Below are 19838 nucleotides of genomic sequence, written 5' to 3' on the forward strand. Positions count from 1 at the left end.
ATGCTAGACATGACTGACCCATCCTCCCCCCACCCCCCAACTTTTAGGAGCACACAATGTAAGTGGGAGGGAAAGAAGATGGACAAGTACATAAAATAAGCTGTAGGAAGTGTTCTCAGAGGTGGTGAGACACTGCTCTGTACCAGGGGAGGAGCTGCAGCGTGGCAAACAAGGCGGAAGCCACCTGAGGAATCACCCCTGAGCAGGGCTCTGCAGGCCCCGAGGGCAGAGGAGGGGTGGGGGGAGGTGCTCCAGAGGAGGCACCCCAAAGGGACGGGGCAGAGGAGGGTGGGAGTGGCCTGTGGGTGGCTGGGGATAGCGGGAGGACAGGAGGGAGCTGAAAGGCGGCATGGGAGAGCGTCCTGGCCCCCTGATCCCCTAGAGAGTCTCTTTTCAAGTGACAGGCCCCCTGTGCCAACTCCTCCTCCTCCTCTCTCCTCCTCCATTCTCTCTGTCTTCCCTCAATTCACACACAACTCACTCACTTTCTGCTGGTCTGCCCCCCTCTCTCTCCCCTAAAAACCCCAGGAGCTCCCATATCTTCCATATAAAAGAAAATGCTTTCAAAGCCCTCAGATTAAGCCACAAGCCCTCTTTCCTGACCTGCGTCTCCATAATTGACCATTTCACTTTAAAGTCTCCTCTGAAATTATATTTTCTCACGGCTAGCTGAGCATCATTGGAGAATGTATACAGCCTTGAAACTCTCAGCTTTAACTAAATTCTCCATTTGCTAAACTAAGATCCAATCCTCTAATGCCTTGTTTGCAACTGAAAATATTGCCTAACTCAAAATCTGAGTTATCTTTAATCCACACAAAAATTTCCATGATTAAGTGCCTAAAGGACACAAATGAAAGCCACAGAAAAAAACTATGTATATACATACAAGCCAAATGCTACATTGAATAAAATTTTAAAATAACTTTTCACTCACAAGAGAAGGATTTCCTTTGTGCAACCAAAAGAAGATTTGTCTGTGTTTTCAGTGGGTGGGCCCTGAAGAACTTTTCTGGCCATTTTAACCTCTACAACATTCTAGTTCAAAGATGGCACTGGATTCACACACATCTTTAAAGTGTTTTAAGGGGCCAGCCCAGTGGCATAGTGGTTAAGTTTGCATGTCCCACTTTGGTGGCCCAGGGCTCACAGGTTCAGATCCCAGGCATGGACCTATACACTGCTCGTCAAGCCACACTGTGGCAGCATCCCACATCCAACATAGAGGAAGATGGGCACGGATGTTAGCTCAGGGCCAATCTTCCTCAAGCAAAAAGAGGAAGATTGGCAACAGATATTAGCTCAGGGCCAACCTTCCTCACCAAAAAAGAAGTTTTAAGAAACTGATCACAGAAAATATTTGAAAATATTTGTACCCTTTGATTTGTACCCTTCAACCTGGGAAAAGAATGCACTGGTCAGAGGCACCATGGCCAGCCTCTCACCACCACTTCCATGCAGGGCTCTCTGTCCCCTCGCCTATGAATGAGAGCAGCCCTGTTCATTCTTCCTCACTCACAACACCCCCAGGAATCAGATTCATGGGTCAAGACACACACACTGAAATTGTCCAAGAGGGACAAAACACTGAGTAGACCTCGTCGTCTGAGGACCCCAAAACAGGTAGCTGTTTCTCCCTGTGGGAACACGCGCTCAGCCCACACCCCTCTGGCCCCTTTCCCCTTTTGTTCCAGATGTACACTCACAGGGCAGTGCTGGCACCGAAACAGCTCTCTCCATTTATTAAAGCACAATTAGACTTCCCTTATGCTATGGCCAGGCTCAGCCAGAAAATAATATTATCACAATGCTTAAAAATGGAATACGTAATTTCTGCTTCCAGTCAGGCCGAGCAAAAAGCTGAATATTTTTACCTCCACATTGCTGGTCGTCTTCATTTATCTTTAGATAAGTGAGTTTAGAGTGCTTTGTACTCACTGGTCGTAGATACCGAGACCACTGGGCTGTACTCATATTCTCCAGAGGGGCTGGTGACCTTCAGCCGAAATCTATACAGTGTCCGTGGTTCCAGACCTTCCACAACATGCTTGGTTGCATATCCCCTAGATAGGAGGAGACACACATGCGGATGACACCAGGTAATCTAGTCAGTGTTCTCTGATAGAAGAGCAGGAGGAAGTGAATTTTGAATGCTGTCTATTTCCAGTACAGATCTGATCCTGGTTGTTGTCAGTCTCCCCCACGAGACTGTGAAAACCCACGCGTGGCACCTCCATCCCACCCAGCACATGCCCACTCTATTCTGCGGTGCCTAGCCCAGTGCTGACACACAGCTGGCATGCAATTTTGTTCTTTGGAAAAATAATCACGTTAACCCATGATATTTGTCCTCAAATGACAAAGTTTCACATTTAAAAAATGAGATAGGCAGTCAAACAGTATATACGTGATTTTTGAGTGGGGTCTTTGAGTGGATAGGTGAGGCTGTCTGATGGCTGCATACTTATTGCAGGCAAAATAATACTGCAGGAAAAAGAGCAGAAGTAGTAAAGTATTTGATTGCTTGTAGGCAATGAGCAACTCAGAGTGAGCTGGGGAGTCAGGCAGCTTACGAGAACCACTCCAACACTTTGCCACCCTGTTAAGTTCATCTAGGAAAATGTCCATGGGAAACAGACCCTGAACACTTGTAGAAGAGAAAACTGATCAGAGGCTAGCAATGGAAATCCACACGCCTCCAGAAGGAAAGAGGACGGAGTCTAATCATTTGAAGCCTGCAAAATGAGCACCAGGAAATGCAGTCAGGCAGTCTGCCTGCCTGCTCAGAAGATGCTAGGATCCAGCGATGGTGCTAAGACTGTGTCCCCCTGCTTGGGAGGCAGGTGTCAGGGGCCTGGCTTTGACTTGGCATGTTCTCTAAGATGCCAGGTCCCCAAAAGTCAACAGAGTTGTATGTATTTCCCAATATTGCCTAAAACCTCAGGTTCCCTTTGCTGCCAAAGCTCTTTACTGGCATCTGACTCAATTCCATTACCTCTTTTCAAATCCTATATCTAATTTTTCCTTTCCTTATACCTCAAAGGCTCGATCTTTCAGGGTTTGTATGTGTGCGTACTATTTCCAGCTTTTCCTTCTTTCCTGCTTCAACATCCAACCCAGCCCTGTTCTCCTCCCTCCAGAACACTCTCCATAGCCCCTTGGACTCCAAGGTTACCATTGTTTTCTCCATCTTCTGTCTCTAATTTTTCTTTCATTCTCAGCAGACCTCTACAGAGGCCTACAGAATCATACTTTGGGATTTACAACTAATTTTTCAAGGATGTTTGTGTGTAACCTAAATATTACACATCAATTCCATTCCATGCAACTCAACAAATATATCTAGTGCCCATTACTTGCTAGGAGCTGGGACAGGCTAGGGATGCAGCCTGGGGCCAGCTCAGGGCTGAGATGAATCTGTCATCAGTGAGTTGACCCCATCTCCTACTGATGGGTGGCAAGAAGAGAGAGTCAAGGACAGTGAGGAACGACAGCTGAGTCAGACTGATATGACAGTGCTGGAGTTAGCACCATTACCAATAAAAGCTCACCTGAAAACGTGGCTTTAAATCTGGGCTAGGTGGGCATGCTAACACCTCACCTGTCAATTAAACAGCCTCACCCACCTACTCCCAGACCCCACTGGAAAAGCAGTTTTTCCCCCAAAGAAGCAGGCATATGGCCAAGCACTAGAGAGCTGACCCAACACTCACTCCAGAGGGAGGAGAACCCTTTGGGATAGTTTGAGAGAACCTGGAAGGTCTTCTAAGTTCCATCACCCAAACTCTTCCATCAGACAAGTAATTCCTCCACTTTGAGGAGCAAGGGAGGGGCAGAGAGGGCCCAGTAGAATGTCCTCAGTGGAGGGGCCTCTGATGTAAAGTGAGAAGTCGGGGAGCAACTTCCATAAAGACTTATCCTAGGCAGATAAGGCAGGGGAAAGGAGGACCCAGGCAGTCTGAGAAGCAGCATTGGAGTGGAAGGACATGGAATACTCGGGGAATGCTGGTCTAGGCTATGAGCAAAGGGTGACAAGAGTCTGGTGATGGGGAGACTGGTGTTGGAGGAGCTCATCGAGAGGATGTGACCACCAATTGACCCTCCAGCTGGACCACGGCAATCAGAGTCCGCTTACCCCCACCCCTGTCCTTGGAATGTACATTCTGCCTGTTATTCTCATGCTAGCAGCTGTTTCAAGGATGCAGCCTTGAGAGCAAAAGGCAGCGTTGAGACCATCTGGACGGTGTATGTGACTGAACCCCGTTAAGGCCTCCGTATAAACTTGTAAGATTCTGGCAGCGGGTGCAGAGATCTACTTGTCTTGCGGCTGCTCAAGACAAGCCTTGTAAGTTCCCTTGCTTATTACACCTGTTACCTACCAATCTGGAGTGGCCTGCCTCTTTCTTCAGTCTCTTCTGGCCCTCTGCATATGGGGGCCAGTCCATAAACCAACAATCGAACCAGACAAGTCTGGATGTGTGTTCCTGAGAGAGGGGTCTCAGATTAAACGGAGACCTAGAGAACCACGTTTGAAAAGTGGAAGAGATTTACAAAGACTCCTTTCCCTTTGTGTTTTTCTCTCTTTGTTGTTTATCCAAAATGTAAAATTTTAAGCTGAAATAAAGGGCTGAACACAGTGAATCCTTTTTTGCAACACAAGTTACTTCAGGCACCAAAATCTAAATGACTTGGGTGCAGCGCTAACAGAGCCATGAAAGAGATGAGGCATCTAAGGCACTTCTGGCCACTTGTCTGCGTTCTCCTGCCCTTTGCTGGTGGATTCAGCCTCCTAACTGATATCATCTTTACTTGAAACACATTTCTCTTCACCTGAAGAGGTCAAGTGTGATACAACATCAGCGAAGGTGGCCTCCAACAATCCCCTCTATCCTGCAGATACACATTAGTCTTCCATGGAGTTAGAGCCGAGTTCCTCTCCCCTCAAGTAGGATAGAATATGAAGTGATGCTGTGCAGTTTGGGCCCCAGCCTTAAGACACCTGGAAGCTTCTGCTTTCACTCCCCTGGAAGCTAGCCACCATGTGAAGATGTTTAAATTCCTGCTGGAGGGAGAGCCCAACTGGTGAGAGAGTCACTGGACGATGCCAGACAATGACGAGAGATAAAGAAGCCTGGTCAGCCACCAGCTGTCCCAGCCACCCCCGCAGAGGCATCAGACATATGATGGACACCATTTGGATCTCCAGCCCCAGCAGAGCTGTCCTAGCCGAGACCATGTGAAGCAGAGACACACCATCCCCAGACTGCCCAAACGTAGCAACACATAATTGTTTTTTGCTTTAAGTCACCAAATTGAGGAGTAGTTTGTCATGCAGTAATAGATAATTGATACATCATGTATCAACAAAGAAGAAACTATAAGAAGTGCAATGAAGAAATGATACCAATAGCATTAAGAAAAATGTTTGAATCAAGAAACCAAGGAAACAGAAGTGTTAATAGATATAAGTGCATTTACCATAAAAGTCAAAACTCTAAAACCAAAGCAAATATTCAGGAAAACTGCATGGGCTAAAAAAATAAGAACTTTAAAAACTAAAATATATCAGCTTGGCACAAGTAGTCTTTTGAGTGGGTGGATTTTGCTGTTATGTGAGCATAGGTCCATAGCTATAGATAACTTGAATCATAAAAGCTGAACCCTCAGCAATTTGTGGCATTTGAAAAGACCTTTAGGAGCTCAATGAGAATATAATGTCCAAGCCTCAGTGGAATTCAATGCCAGGAGTTGAAGACTTAACATACTTTTAGACCAAAATAAAACCAAAAGTGCCCCCAACAGAATCCGGTATTGCTAAGTATCATAAGATCACCCTGAAGCGATTAGCACCTTCCTAACCCCCGGAAAGAGAAATTACAGAGCTGTGCTAGGAAACAGATGTTACTGAGCACAGTTATGGGAGGCTAGAGACTCTCATACATCAGCAGAGATGGCCCCAAGGAGAGAACAAAAGACACAGCAGGGGCCGTGAGACACACTGCCCGTTGGGGTACTCCACAGCAATTACAGCACAGACTCGGGGATGACATGATGACTGCAGCACAGACACGGGATGACCAACAGAAGCAGTTCAGCAAAGCTGCAGAGAAGCACCGCTCCACACGGACCAGGCACGATACCTTAAAGAATGGAGCCATCTTAGAAATATTTCCACAACAGAGCAAAATAAACAGAAGTGTAAGGCATACCCTTACTTTTGTTATCAGCCAACAAGCAAAAATTTGATGCAAGTGCTGAACAAACACAAAGCATAAACTAAATATCAGAATGCCCAAGGACTCAATTACCAGACTTCCCTTTTCTCTCTATGCTCCTGTCCCCAGCCCTCCAATCTAGCCTCACACTGATGACTCTGAAATTCCTTCCTCCTGCCCAGATCTCTTTTCTGGCCCTGTCTTCCCCAAGTGCCTCCCTGATGTCTGATAGTCCCAAATCCTATTGGATGTCTGATAGTCCCAAACCGAGCTTCTGCTCCACCTGCAGTCTTCCCCATCTCTTTGAGTTGCTGAGGCCAAAAACCTTGGTGCCAGCTTGGAAGACTGAATTATTGCTCACACATATGTGGTGCCCTCCCAAGAATTCTACATCACTGTTGAACTCAGACACAGCCGTATGACTTGCTTTGAGCAACAAAGCATAAGCAGAAGTGAAGTGTGTCATTCTGAGTAGAAGTGTCAAGAAACAGTGTGCCGTGCTGTCTCCCTGTGCTGCTATAATGACTGACAATGTTCAGGCAGAGGCTGCTCTATCAGCCTGGCTGTGGAGTGAAGACAACGTGGCAGGCAGCCATGGCCGACACACAATGGGTATTTTGAGTGGAAAATGAACTACTGCAGTCGTAAGCCACTGAGATGCTGAAGCTGATGCTTAATGCAGCATAATTTAGCCTCTCCTAGAATTAGATATACAGGGAAAGATGGAAAGATGGATAGACGGATAGACGGATAGACAGATAGACAGATAGACAGATAGACAGATAGATAGATATGTACGTAGATAGGCAGATAGGTAGGTAGGTAGGTAGGTAGGCAGGCAGTAGATCTCCCTTGACTATCCCCTTTCTCTCACATCCCATGTCTGGTCCAGCGGCAAATTTTTCAAATTTATCTTTAAAATATATCCTGAATTCAACCACTGAACAGAGTCCTGCACTCTGTTCAGTCATCACTCACCCACATTATTGCAAAAACCTCCTAATTAGTCCTCCCTGCTGCTTGCTGCCTTGCCCTCCTATGGCCTGTTCTTAACTCAACAGCCACAGTGATCCTCCTAAAGCATAAGCCAAATCAAGCCACCCCTCAGCTTAACAGCCTTCAACGGCTGTCCCGCCTCTCTCAGAGTAAGCCACAGTTCTCCTCTTAGCCCACCAGACCCTGGAGGTTACCTCCCACGGCCCCGCTGACCTCACCCCTTATTACTCTTCCCATTCGCTCCCCTCCTCAGTGTTCCTGGAACACACCAGGCACACTCCCACCTCAAGGCTTTTTTGCTTACTATTTCTTCCACCTAGAATGTTCCTCCAGATACTCACAAGGCTGTGGACGTCCCTCACCTGGTTCTTTGCTCAGACGTTACCTCCTCAGTGAAGCCCTCCTCACTTCCACCCCAGGCCCTGACTACTCCTAGGCTTTTTCTCCTTGGAACTTATCACCATTTGACATACCCTATGTTTTCACTTACATATAGGAGTTTGGTCTGTCTGTCCAGTGTCATATCCCCAGCATCCAGAACAATGTCTGGCACACAGTAGGCACCCATTAATACATGCTGATTGAATAAATGAAATGCCTGATATGGGCAGCAATCATCAGAGGGATTTAGAGGAGGTAGATAAGGGGATGGTAAGGGAGCTTCTCAGTCGAGGCAGAATCTGACTTGAGCAGAAGAAAGGATGAAGGTAGAGGGCCATTCGTCTGCACAGGGACAACAGCTGCACACACACGCAGGAAAAGTTGAGGCATAGTCAAAGGACAGCAAGCAGATCTCATTGGAGGATTCATGCTCAGAAATAAGAGGCAGCAGGAAAGGCAGGTTGTGGGCAAACTGTGAAGGGCATCAAATGTTCTAAGGAGTCTGACCTTCATCCTTCAAACAACGGAGACCCACTGACGACAATTTGACAAAAGGAAGATTTAAAGAAAAATTAACCTAGCAAGATAGAATGAGAGACAGAAGGCAAGCAAAGAAGGATAAGGTCAATTCACTCAATCAGCAAATATGCTGAACAGCTGTAGGACCTGGGGCTACAGCAATGAGCTAGGCAGAAAATGGAGCTTGCATCCTAGTAGGGGAAATGCCACAGGCTAACGAAGGAAGGCCTAGAAGGTGTTTGCAGAGGGACAACAACACACAAAACTAGGTAACTGGCCATGAGAAGGAGAGCCCAAGTCAAATATGGCACCACTGACTCAAGACTGGCTGCTGGCTAACACTCAAGAAACTGACAGGTCAGCGAGAAGCTCTTAAATCCACAAGCCCAGGTAGGATATTCCAGATCATCGCCTTCTTAAAGAAAGGCATTTGCTAGTTTTCACGGTACCTGGACAAAGTGATACAACGGAGGAAATGAGGTCAAGATTAACACAGTCTAATTCTGCCACCTAGTGTCAAGATTTGTGCTCATTCTCTGAGGGAACACGATCATTTCACAGCCAGACTTAGAGCTGGAGGTGTGAGGGCCTGGCTGTGGGTCCACCAGGCCAGGCCCCAAGTGCGGACAGCACTCAGGGCTCAGAGGAGAACGCACACGACACAGACAGACACATCGGGCTGGAGGCCAGAGCACATGGCTGCAGTCTCTCTAGGTGAGGCTGCCTACATGGCCACCCAGCAAAGGGGAAAAGCAAAGAGGAAGGAAAGGAATACCCCGGGCAGCCCCACCTAACATGCAGCTTGTGGTACAAGGGGAATGGGGGCAAAGAAATGATGTTTTTTTCTTTCTCCAGAGAAATACCTATAATATCCTAATTCGTGCTTTTAGACGGGAATTACCCAACACAGAATAACACATGACGTGACATGATGAAAATAACATTTTTCAGTAGTCAGGCCAAGAGTTATTCTCAGATGGTCACTACATTTCAGATAAATGCATATTTTTTTAGGTAGAGAGAATTGTTCCTCAAGTCTCAGGCATATCATCATTCAGGTAAGAGCTGAAGCTTTCATATATACTATACCCTCACATCAGCATGCTTATTACAATGCCACCTTGAGAAAAGCCCAGAAAAGTGCTACAACCATTCTGTATCTTGACCACATCAATGCCAATATCCTGGCTGTAACTGCAGTACAGTTTTCCATGTTACCAGTGGGGGGAAATGGGTAAAAGCTATGCAGAATCTCTATGATTTCTTCCAACTAGATATGAATCTACGATTATCTCAAAATTAAAAGTTTAGTTAAAAACCATATTTGTATCTCATTTTTGTATTCCTGAAACACAGAAATAGAGTCATTTTGCAAGTAGTAAAGCTGTCAAAGGGAAGAAACAAGTCAGAGTTGAAATGAAGACTAAGGAAAAAATGACTCGATTACTCCTGTTGCATTCATTCATCTATTCATTCAACAAATATTTTGAGGGCCTACTATGTGCTGACAGTGTCTAGGAGCTGGGGGTAGAAGGTTAAGCAAGCAGGAATCTTATCTGCCTCTCGATGAATTTATCTACTGGAGGGGAGACAGAAAATGAACAAGTCAACAATACTCCAGCAGAGCTAAATGTTAGGAGGCCTCTGGAGCAAGGTCATGAGAGAGAGGCTGCCAGGGGGAAGGAGGCTACTCAAGTGGCCCTTTGAGGAGGGGATGTTTGCTGATATGTGCATCGTATCAGGGAACCAGCCATGTAAAAACAGAAGGAAACACATTCAAGGGAGAGGCAACAAGGAAGGCCCCACTGTGGGAACCAGCGTGGAGGCTGCGAGAGGGGCAAGCAGTTGGAAAGAGAGCGGACAAGGGAACAGTGGTGTGACACGGGGCCAAGAAGTGGTCCAGGCTAGACAAGCGGGGCCAACCCACCTCTGTGGACAGCTGGCTAGGAACCTCATCTAACTTCCTCAAACTCTCTTGAGAGTCTATCTCTACATTTTGGATTTTAAAAATATACCATTAGACCATTTCGGAAGTCTAAGAAGCTCTCAAAGCTATGGGAGGATTAATTTGAAAGTTCCTGCTAATGCTTATTTTTCAAAAATTATAATTCATAAAGAGCATGACTGCCAATGATTCTGACTCATTTTTTTCTTTAATTTCAAAACCGGTCTTATTAGAGACAATAGAAATCATTCCAGCTAAAGGAAATCAAAATCAAAGCGTTAAGGAATTCAACATTGCACCTACGTATAAATGATCCCATAAGTGTGCATTTTGGGGTCTTCCTCTTCGATTGCGAACCTGCACCACTGCTCCTGAGGACCCTGGCGTTTCGCTTTCTTCTCCAGATCCCAGTACAGTTCAATGCTATGATGAGTCACTTTGCCCACAACAGGTGGATGAGGTCTTGAGGATGGTGTGATTGCTAAAAAAGAACGGTACAGGATTTCAGGACAACACTTCCACAAGGAGGAGAGACCAATGGAGTGCACCACAGCAGCTAGGGGATCAAACTCTGCTCTCCTACACGGAGAGGCACACGTGTAAGTTTCCCTCCCTGAGCGGAAAGAACATCTGAAAAAGTTAAGAGAGAAAATCCAGCTGTGTGGTGAGCTACCACATTCCACAAGCAGATTGTACTGGACCTGTCAATACATACTTCACCCACCGACCCTTCCAAAAGGTCGGCTAACATATCAAACTAAGTAGGTTGTTCTGTGAGTTGATGAAACTCAGTTTGTTGCTATAATCCTTCAGTGAACTGTCTGGTAAAGAAAACCAATAGACAAACAATGTAGCTGGTCCAAATATTTGCAACACGGATGACAAAGGGTTGATATCTATTCTATACAAATAGTTCTTACAAGCTAACCAGCAAAAACACCCAAAGGCTAATAACAAACCAGGCAAAAGATGAGCAGTGCACAAAACGGCGAAAACAAATGGCCAACATAATGTCTGAAAAGATGTTCGTATTCCCTAGTGGCCACAGAAATTGGTAACAATGGGGTATAACTTGATATCCAGTTAGATACTTAAAAGAGATATCGTAACTGTTGGAAGCAACCATGTTGGGAGAGGACACTATACACTGGTGGTAGGGGAATACAAATTACAGCCTTTTTAGAAAGCGATATGGCAGCATCTGTTAAAATTAAAAACACGAAGGGCCAGCCCAGTCATGTAATGGTTAAGCTCACGCGCTCCACCTCAGCGGCCCAGGATTTGCAGGTTCGGATCACAGGTGCAGACCTACCCACTGCTCATCAAGCCATGGTGTGGCAGTGTCCCACATACAAAACAGAGTCAGATTGGCACAGATGTTAGCTCAGCAACAATCTTCCTCAAAGGGCCAATCTTCCTCACCAATAAAAAAAAAAAACTTAAAAATACATATACCCTTTAATCCAGCCATCTCACTCCTGGTAATCTCTCTTGCAGAAATGAGAGCACTTGCACACAGGGACACATACACGAGGACACTAACTGCTACAGTTTTTAGCGGTTTACAGCAAAAAAGAAAAAAAAGAGAGATGACTGTTAATTAGGGAGTGGTCAAATAAGTGATGATATGGCCACAGCATGGAATATTACACAGCCTTTAAAAAATGAATTAGTTCTAGACTAGATGCCTTGAAAGGATTTCCAGAAGGTATTGTTGAATGACAAATCAAGATGCAGAGAAAAATATAGAATATTCCATTTCTGTAAAAGATGACGAGGGGCACAGCACAGTATACACCAAGTTGTCAGCAAACTGTTGTTCTGTCTCATGTTAGTTTCCTCTCCCCCGCTAGCTTTTAAGTTCCTCGAGGGCTGGGTCCATGTCTTACATTTCTTTTGAAACCCCTCCCTGCCCCTCAGGGCCTTTCAGGCCTCAAATATATCATGGATTTACCACGTTGATTATTCAGAAAGAAAGGATCTTGTGCTCCCTTGGGCCAACGTCTCAAATAGCTGAGCCACTGCTCCCCCCAGACCCCCGCGCCTCCTGCGGTGGACCCCCTGAGCAAGACAGGTGCCCTGGTCTGGCCCGCCTCCTGCTGGGAGGACAGACAACCACCAGCTTCCTTGACATTCAGATCCCAGATATACGCTAGGGGGCAGCCTGCAAGCTCATTTCTCCCAACTTTATTGTCCTAATATTTATTGAAGGAATGGCATGATGGATATACAGAAACCTGGGTTTAAATACTTGCTCTGAAACTGAGTCAAAAATTCTTACCTCAAAGTGTTTTGTATTAAGTAATTAAATTACACATATACAGTATCTAAATAAACTACGGTATCTTTCATACAATGAAATCCTACACAGCAGCTAAAAAGAACTAGTTCTATATGCAACACAGGTAAATTTCAAAATGAGTGAGTGAAAAACGTGGGTTAGTTTAGATGTTACTTTTTCTACAAAAGTCTGAGAACTCTCTGTTTTCCTGATTTATAAGTATCAGGTCTTTTAAAAGCATGCTCTTGCATGTTCATTTTAAATCTGATAACCAGGGTCCAAATTTAGCCAATCACATAATCTCAGGACACAACTCAGGCTTGAAATTTTAACTCCTCTAAAGATTACTAACAAAAAGAAGGAAAAAAAACCCGTACTTTCAATTTTGTGTGGTTCCTTTAAACAACTGGTTAGCTCTTTCCATCGCAGCAAATTTTTCTTATCTTACAAGTTTTCCAAAAGATGAAAAGGAAAAAAACAACAACAAAACTACAAGGCATGCCTCAAAAGGACAATTATATGAGAATTTACGTTTGTGTTGTGTACCATAAAAGCTTCTTTTTGTGAGGAAGTTCTTATGCAAATCTGACAAATAAAACAATTTTATGCCCCTGTTGCCATTTGTCAAGTAATAAATAACATGAACATGAAATATAGAGGGGTTCACTCACTGTCACCATTCAGTCCCTATGGTTACAAAGACGGCGTAAAATACCGCTCTCAAGCATGCCAGAAACCCACTTTATCTTTACAAATTATAGGTTTGAACACAGAATACCATAAAGTTTAAGTTACAAATATAGGTTGTAATAATATAATGCAACAGAAATGTGCCAGCCCCATAAGAGGAGACTCAAAAGATGAGTTAATAAAAACATCAGATTACTCAGTATCCTAATGATAGCAGTTGACTATATTTCAAAAGCTACAGAGAGAACGTGTGCTCATAGTCTGTGATGGATTAGCAATTGTGATTAGTATCATAAAAAGCAGGAAAGGACAAAGAGAGCAAGCAAATATGAGTGTATTCATTACAAATATAGATTACCAGAAAGCAGAACTGTAGTTTCTCTGTCTTTCCAAAAATACCTGCAGATTTACTGAGGTCAAATTTCACTGACAAGGGAGATCTGCAGCCTGGCCTCTAGTGGCAGATGGTCCATGATGAAGATGACAGCACACTGAGGGAACACTATATAAAGAACAGTGGGGGCTGTCACCCCTGAGCAGTTCACCATGGCTTGACCATATATTTATAGCAACCATAAATCAAAAATCATATTCCACATCAATATGACGTGGAGATCATAACCATTCCTACATCTTATAAAGTATCAAAAAATGTTTGCCATGAATACACATTGAAGAAACTTTTCAATCAAATATCACAAAAGCCACATAGTGATGACAGTTTCTCCTTTCACTTAAAAATGAAATAAGACAGCTAAAATGAGTTTAATTCCACCAAACCATTATATTGCTCCCATAAAATGGAATCCTATAAAACCCTAATAGATGAAAGGACCAAGGACAGAAGTAGATAATTTAAAATTTTTAAATGACAACCGCCAGTAAACATAAGAAAAGGTTCAAAGTTTCTACTAATCAAAAAAGCGGAAATTAAAATAACTGGGAGGTAATCCTTTATTTATAAATTTGGATGAAAAACATGCAATGGTAATGCCCTGTGCTGCTTCAGACTGTGATAAACTGGCTTACTCACAGGCTGTAGATGGCACCGGGCAAGCAATCCTGTCCTAAAGCAGTTTGGCCAAATTCAACAATGATCATAGACTATCCCACCTGGTGAGCCCACTCCTAGAAATATCTCCAAAGAAAATAAACCAAAACCAAAAGATAAATCTAAAAGCTAAAATTTTTTTGTATTATGTGTGCTTTTACTTCTCATTATAAAAAAATTCATATAAAAAAGTAGAAAGAATAGTATAGTGAGTCCAAATCTCCTTATACTTGGCAACAATTAATGGCCACTCTCTTTTCATCTATGCTTCCACCCACCTCCATCCCTCCCCAAGCCTAGATTATTTAATAGCTAAATTTTAATGAGCCTTCAATTTGTATTAGACCGTGTTCTAAGCTCTTTACATATATAATCTTCATATAATCTTACGAAGTATCAGAATTTCCCCATTTTATAAGAGCAACTGTAGACACACAGAGGTCCCATAAATTGCCAGGGAGGGCATCTGATAAGCAGCAAACCAAGGATTTGAACCCAGGTGACAGGACTCCAGAGCCACGCCTTACCCTCTCTACATGTTGTCTACTGCCATACATACATACATACATACAAACGTGCATACACGATAACATAAATACCCAGGGAATCACTGTAGCATCATTGCAAAATCAATCTAAACGTCCAAGAATATGGGGTGTTATATACCCCATGGTACATCATTTAAATGCAAGAATATTTAGCCCTAGAAGTCACATGAAGAGTATCTACTAACGTAAGTATATTTGACGTGCTAAGGGAAGAATACAAATTTGCATAGACTGTGATTACAATGATATAAAATATACAGAAGCATATAGACAGAAGAACTGAAAAAGGATTTTAAAAAATGAAAGACAATTAGAGCAGTAGGATTATGGCTGACTTTTTGGTAAATTTTATTGTTGCTATAGCATTGAACAAGAAAAAAACCAAAATGTAACTGTGCATTTTCACTTATTCTTAACAAAAACAAAATTCAGCTAAGATAAACTACCAGCCTGATTCCTCCTCCCTGAGCTTACATGTATACGACAGAAACAAATCTGAGAAATAGACCAAGAATCAGTCAAGGTGGATGCTTCAGAGCATAAGACGTTTGAATTATACTCTGGCTCAATTTATTAACCATTTTGGTGTCAAGCAGATATTATGCATCACATGTATTTCCAAGCAATAAGTTTACTTTATATCCATTCAGCACATCTGTGGGACACCTACTATGCGTCCCAAGGGCTCAAGCACAAACGAGACAGAGCGGGGAGGGCACTAAGAGACCCTCAGGGAACCCTGACACCAAAGGAACCCAAACCAGAGGCAGACCCCTGGGAAACAGGAGGAAGCAGGCACAGAGGAGCCCACCGGCAGGCCTCAGCTCACCTCGGGGTGGGGACCCTTAGGCGGGGTCTGAAGGATCAGAGGCATGAGTCTAGCAGAGCCCGGGAGCAGAGAGCACACCATTTACTGACAACAATTTAATTTAATTAGAAAATTCTCTCATGTTTTTATCCCCAAGCATCCTTATTTTTTAAAAGAAAACAATATAAACTGCCAACTGTTCAAAGATGCTTCTCTCTACTTTGCCAGTAAGCTCTTCAAGGGCAAAAATCAGTTCAGACATGAAAAACCAAACGAAAAACTACACAAACAAAAAACAAAAGACAAAACCTCCTCGAGTAAGAATCAGGACACAGTACTTCTTGTCCTGCCTCCACCACAGGTTATTCTCATCAGGAACGTGGGGATAAATAAGGATGCCTGCCCTTCCTCCCTCTCAGATTTACTGCAAAGAAAAAATAACGGGATAAAACACTGAACAGCGATTTGAAATGTGTAAGGGGCTTCACAAACATAAGGTAGTGGTAGCACTTTGGAAAGTGTCCCCCTATTCTATACTTTTTGCTACGTGGAAACCTTGCTTGGAATTCTATACAGGTCACAGGTAGGAGGCAAAGTAAGAAGTGTTTTTCCAAGTGATGTCTTTTGCCTCATTATAATAATTACAGTTCACTGTGGGCTTGCATGTTCTCAACTTACAGATGAGGAGCAGCCAGGAGGAGACGGCGGCCCAAAGAGGTCGTTCAAGGCTACAGAGCTGGTAAGCGGGGGGCAGAGGTTTAAGCCCAGGTCTCTACCCCGCCGTCTGTGCTCTCCCCACGTACTGCACGGTACGGAGCAAATGAACAATGAATCCCTGTACAGTGATAAAGTTTTCCACAATCCAATAGGAAAAGACAAATTGCTACTTACATTCTTTTGACAGAGAGGAGGGAGGGAAACTTTATCAAGAGGAGGAAGGAAAGAAGAAGGGAATGGCAGAAAAATAATTTTATTGGCAACATTATGTTTCTTAAGCTGGGTAGCAGCACATGAGTACTTATTATATTATTTGATATATTTTATACCTGAACTATTTAATAAAAGAACAAAGGACTACACGCATGGATGTATTTATATCCTTATTCTTGTCTTACTCATCTCCCAAGTAAATGGGCATCCAGGTACCCTGTACTTCAAAATTACCTTAAAATCCTCTAGAAAGGTGGTTCAGTTTCAAATTCGGAAATCATGGGAGTTACGTACCTTTAATATTTTCTACACTCCAATGACACATTCAGTTCAACTGGAGACCACGGGCCTCGAGGAGAGTGAACTGAGGTTCACGTTCACTCCCAACGCCACTCAATAAATGTTTGATTTGAGCTGATCTGACATTATTCAAATATTCAGGAGAATCTGTTTTATAACTCCTCAAAATATATCGCAGTTAATGTAACCATGAAAGATAAGTAGTGTCTTAATAGGATATATAACCTACCATATTTTGTTCTACAGCTGTCAATGCTTATCAATGCTTAGACTGCATATTATTTACGAGGAGGTGTGAAAAATAGATAGCAACTTCAAACAAGCAAAGAGAGGTCTCCAGTGCTTATGTTACATGAGTTCAAATCATTATGTTGCCCGTCTTCTAGTTTACATGTGTCATCCCATAGAATGTGAAGTCTCTGGACTCAGGTTTGTCAGCTGCCTTCCAAGGGGTCCTATAAAAATGAACTCAATCCAGCTCCTAACATAAATCAACTATATTGTTAGGAACCTCTCTTATTCACACAAATATAAGGGAGTGATACATACTGACACAGAAATCTTACAGTTTTTTAGCACATTTTGCAGTATAAAGTGTGATTACGTCAGGGCTCATGGTTGTAGACCTCTCTCAACTGCCGTCTTCCTTCTCTGTTCCCTATCCTGCCAATATCTCTTTTTCTAACCATTCTCTGTTCTTTGGTTCTCTCTCTATATATATTTTTGAATGTTACTATGTGGCAGGCACCCTGCTAAGTATTGAGTGTAGGGTAAGACAAGACAAATGGTTCTGGCTCTCTTTGAGATTACAGTCTTGCAGCAGATACAATCATTAAACAAAGAGACAAAAAAATAAAATAAAATTATCACAATTGTGATCATTGCTCCAAAGGAAAAAGACCAAGGTGCTGAAAGAGAGTTGAGCTCATGCCTCAAGGATGCAGGCCAGAAAGGGCAATGAAGAACATTAGAGCAAGAAAAAGGACTCGTTGTTGCACTTAAGTTGCCAGTAACATGTGGTGCAAACTTGCCCAGTGCAAATCCAAACCGCAAAATGAATCAGCTCATTTTAGCAGCAATAGAGTAGTCCAGCTAATGCTAAGACCTCTAGAGAAAAATTCAAACCTCGTCATTGACATACTTGATAAATAGGGATCTTTAAGAGTTGTAATTTATTAATAAAAACATTGTAATTTTCTGTTATATCTCAATACTTAACAGCTGCCACATACTGTGGCTCTTCCAAATAACCACGTCCCTGCTTCTCTGACAGCTTTCTGCAATGGTTTTCAATAAAAAGAATAAACAGAAGGGTTGGATGAACTTGCCAGGTAAAAACAATTTTTTTACCATAAATCTCTCCAAACTCACTCATTCTAAATAGGTATACACAGAAAAATAAATTGTACTTTTGCGGCCAGTATGGAAAGAACCAGGATCATAAATTGGGTATTAATTATAAATAATGGTCATTGTTCTTTGCATTTATCAGAATGACATCCTGAATAAGAAATCCCCTGCTTCTACTATGGGATTGTACTCATATTCATCTGTTTCTTGGCTCCAAGCATGTCTTAACCACCAAGATTCATTGTCAGACCCTTCACTGTAAATAGTAATTAAACCTGTTCAGCGAACAAAATTCAAAGGCAGCTACGATGTCATAGTGGTCCTTCCAAAAAGTCTCTCCTCCAATGTACAAGCAGCAGTTTGAAAATAGATTTACTTCCCCTCTCTGCACCAGGTACAAATGTACAGCTTTGATCTCAGCTTGAACACAAATAAATCTTTTCAATCTTCCCATCAGGTATGCTTCCGTCTACAAGCCTTTCCAACTTCCTTCCTCAGTCTCTTCCCACTCTTCCCACACACCCGCTTCAACCCTTTTGGTAAATTTCCTAGAAATGTTTAGGAGGTTTCTACTTGAAATTATCTTTAAACCATAAGCTTTTGCTTTCATTCACACTATCTTACTACAGTATGTGAAGGTATATCCCTTTCAAAACTGAAATTACAAAATAATCCTACAAATGAAAATTGGCACACATAAAGCATTCGAGCATAACCTCAATTCTGAAGAAAGTAATAAATACCATCCAGTTGGATGAGTTCTAAAAAGCATGCTGTGCTGTCTCAAAAAAGAAAGATAGTTATGCAGATATTGGAAACTTAAAAATAATTCTCCTGACTAAGCACAATTTCCCAAGATGGTGAGGGCATTGTTTTTTCTTTTCTAACATAAAAGCAATACCTATTCATTGTTTAAAAAAAAAATACAGAAATATTAAAAAAGGAAATAAAAGTTATCTCATAACCTCCCCAGAGATGACCACCAGCAATATCTTGATGAAAACTCAAAGATTTCTTTAGCATGGATATATAAAATTTTATAAAAATGCCATCATATTCAAGGTACTGTTTTGTAGCTTGCCATTCTAAATTAACAGGCTACTGGTAGATATTCTTGCATGTTAATACATGTGACTTTAACTCAATTTTTAAAAATAAACTACTCTGTATACAATAATTTATTACAGACAAAACTTCAATAAAAATTATTGTGCATTTAATCTACATAGTGATACAAGTATTTTTGCAAATTCCTAGAATCTTTGGATGTGTCTGTGTTTAATTTTGGTACATATTGCCAAATTGCCCTTTAATAGGAGCATGTATCAGTGTACCAACTGTATGCAAGAGATTGGTTTTCTCATACCCAGGCAAATAATAATATTATTGACTCCCCAAACCAGGCGTAAAGTCTAGAGACACATTCACACACATGTATGAATGAACAGTTTATGTTTTAATGGGTGGGGAAAAGGACACTAAACAAAATGATTAAGCAAAATACATTGAACGTTAGGAGAAAATCTTTACAACCCTAGATTACGCAAGGATTTCTTATACAGGACATGAAAAGCATTAACGGTAAAAGGAAAAAATTGATCGACTGAGTTTCAATAAAATAAAAATCTTCTGCTCTTTGAAAATAACCATTAAAAAAATAAAAAGGTAATACATAGAGTGGGAGAAAATACAATGATACATACATCTAACAAAAACTTGTGTGCAGAATATATTTAAAAAAACACTTAGAACTCAATAATAGGAAGACACACAACCCAATTTAAAAATGAGCAGGAAATTTGAAATGATATTTCACAAAAGAAG

At 42.3% G+C, this 19838-nt stretch overlaps 1 protein-coding gene across 15 annotated transcripts in view; it reads right to left on the reverse strand.

Moving 5' to 3' along the window:
* Nucleotides 1-19838, reverse strand: part of FANK1 (fibronectin type III and ankyrin repeat domains 1) — a 112746-nt gene that overhangs the window by 38009 nt on the left and 54899 nt on the right. For all 15 annotated transcript variants that reach the window (XR_011525135.1, XR_011525085.1, XR_011525104.1 and 12 more), the window contains exons 2-3: nucleotides 10360-10537; nucleotides 1939-2063 (exon numbers count right to left, since the gene is read on the reverse strand). Coding sequence is in view for 10 of the 15 variants with exons in the window: in XM_008525977.2 (XP_008524199.1) it covers nucleotides 1939-2063; nucleotides 10360-10537 (303 nt within the window). In the remaining 5 variants the exon portion in view is untranslated. The remainder of the gene's footprint in view (nucleotides 1-1938; nucleotides 2064-10359; nucleotides 10538-19838) is intronic.

This window comes from Equus przewalskii, chromosome 1 (assembly GCF_037783145.1).
Source record: "Equus przewalskii isolate Varuska chromosome 1, EquPr2, whole genome shotgun sequence".
NCBI lineage: Eukaryota > Metazoa > Chordata > Mammalia > Perissodactyla > Equidae > Equus > Equus przewalskii.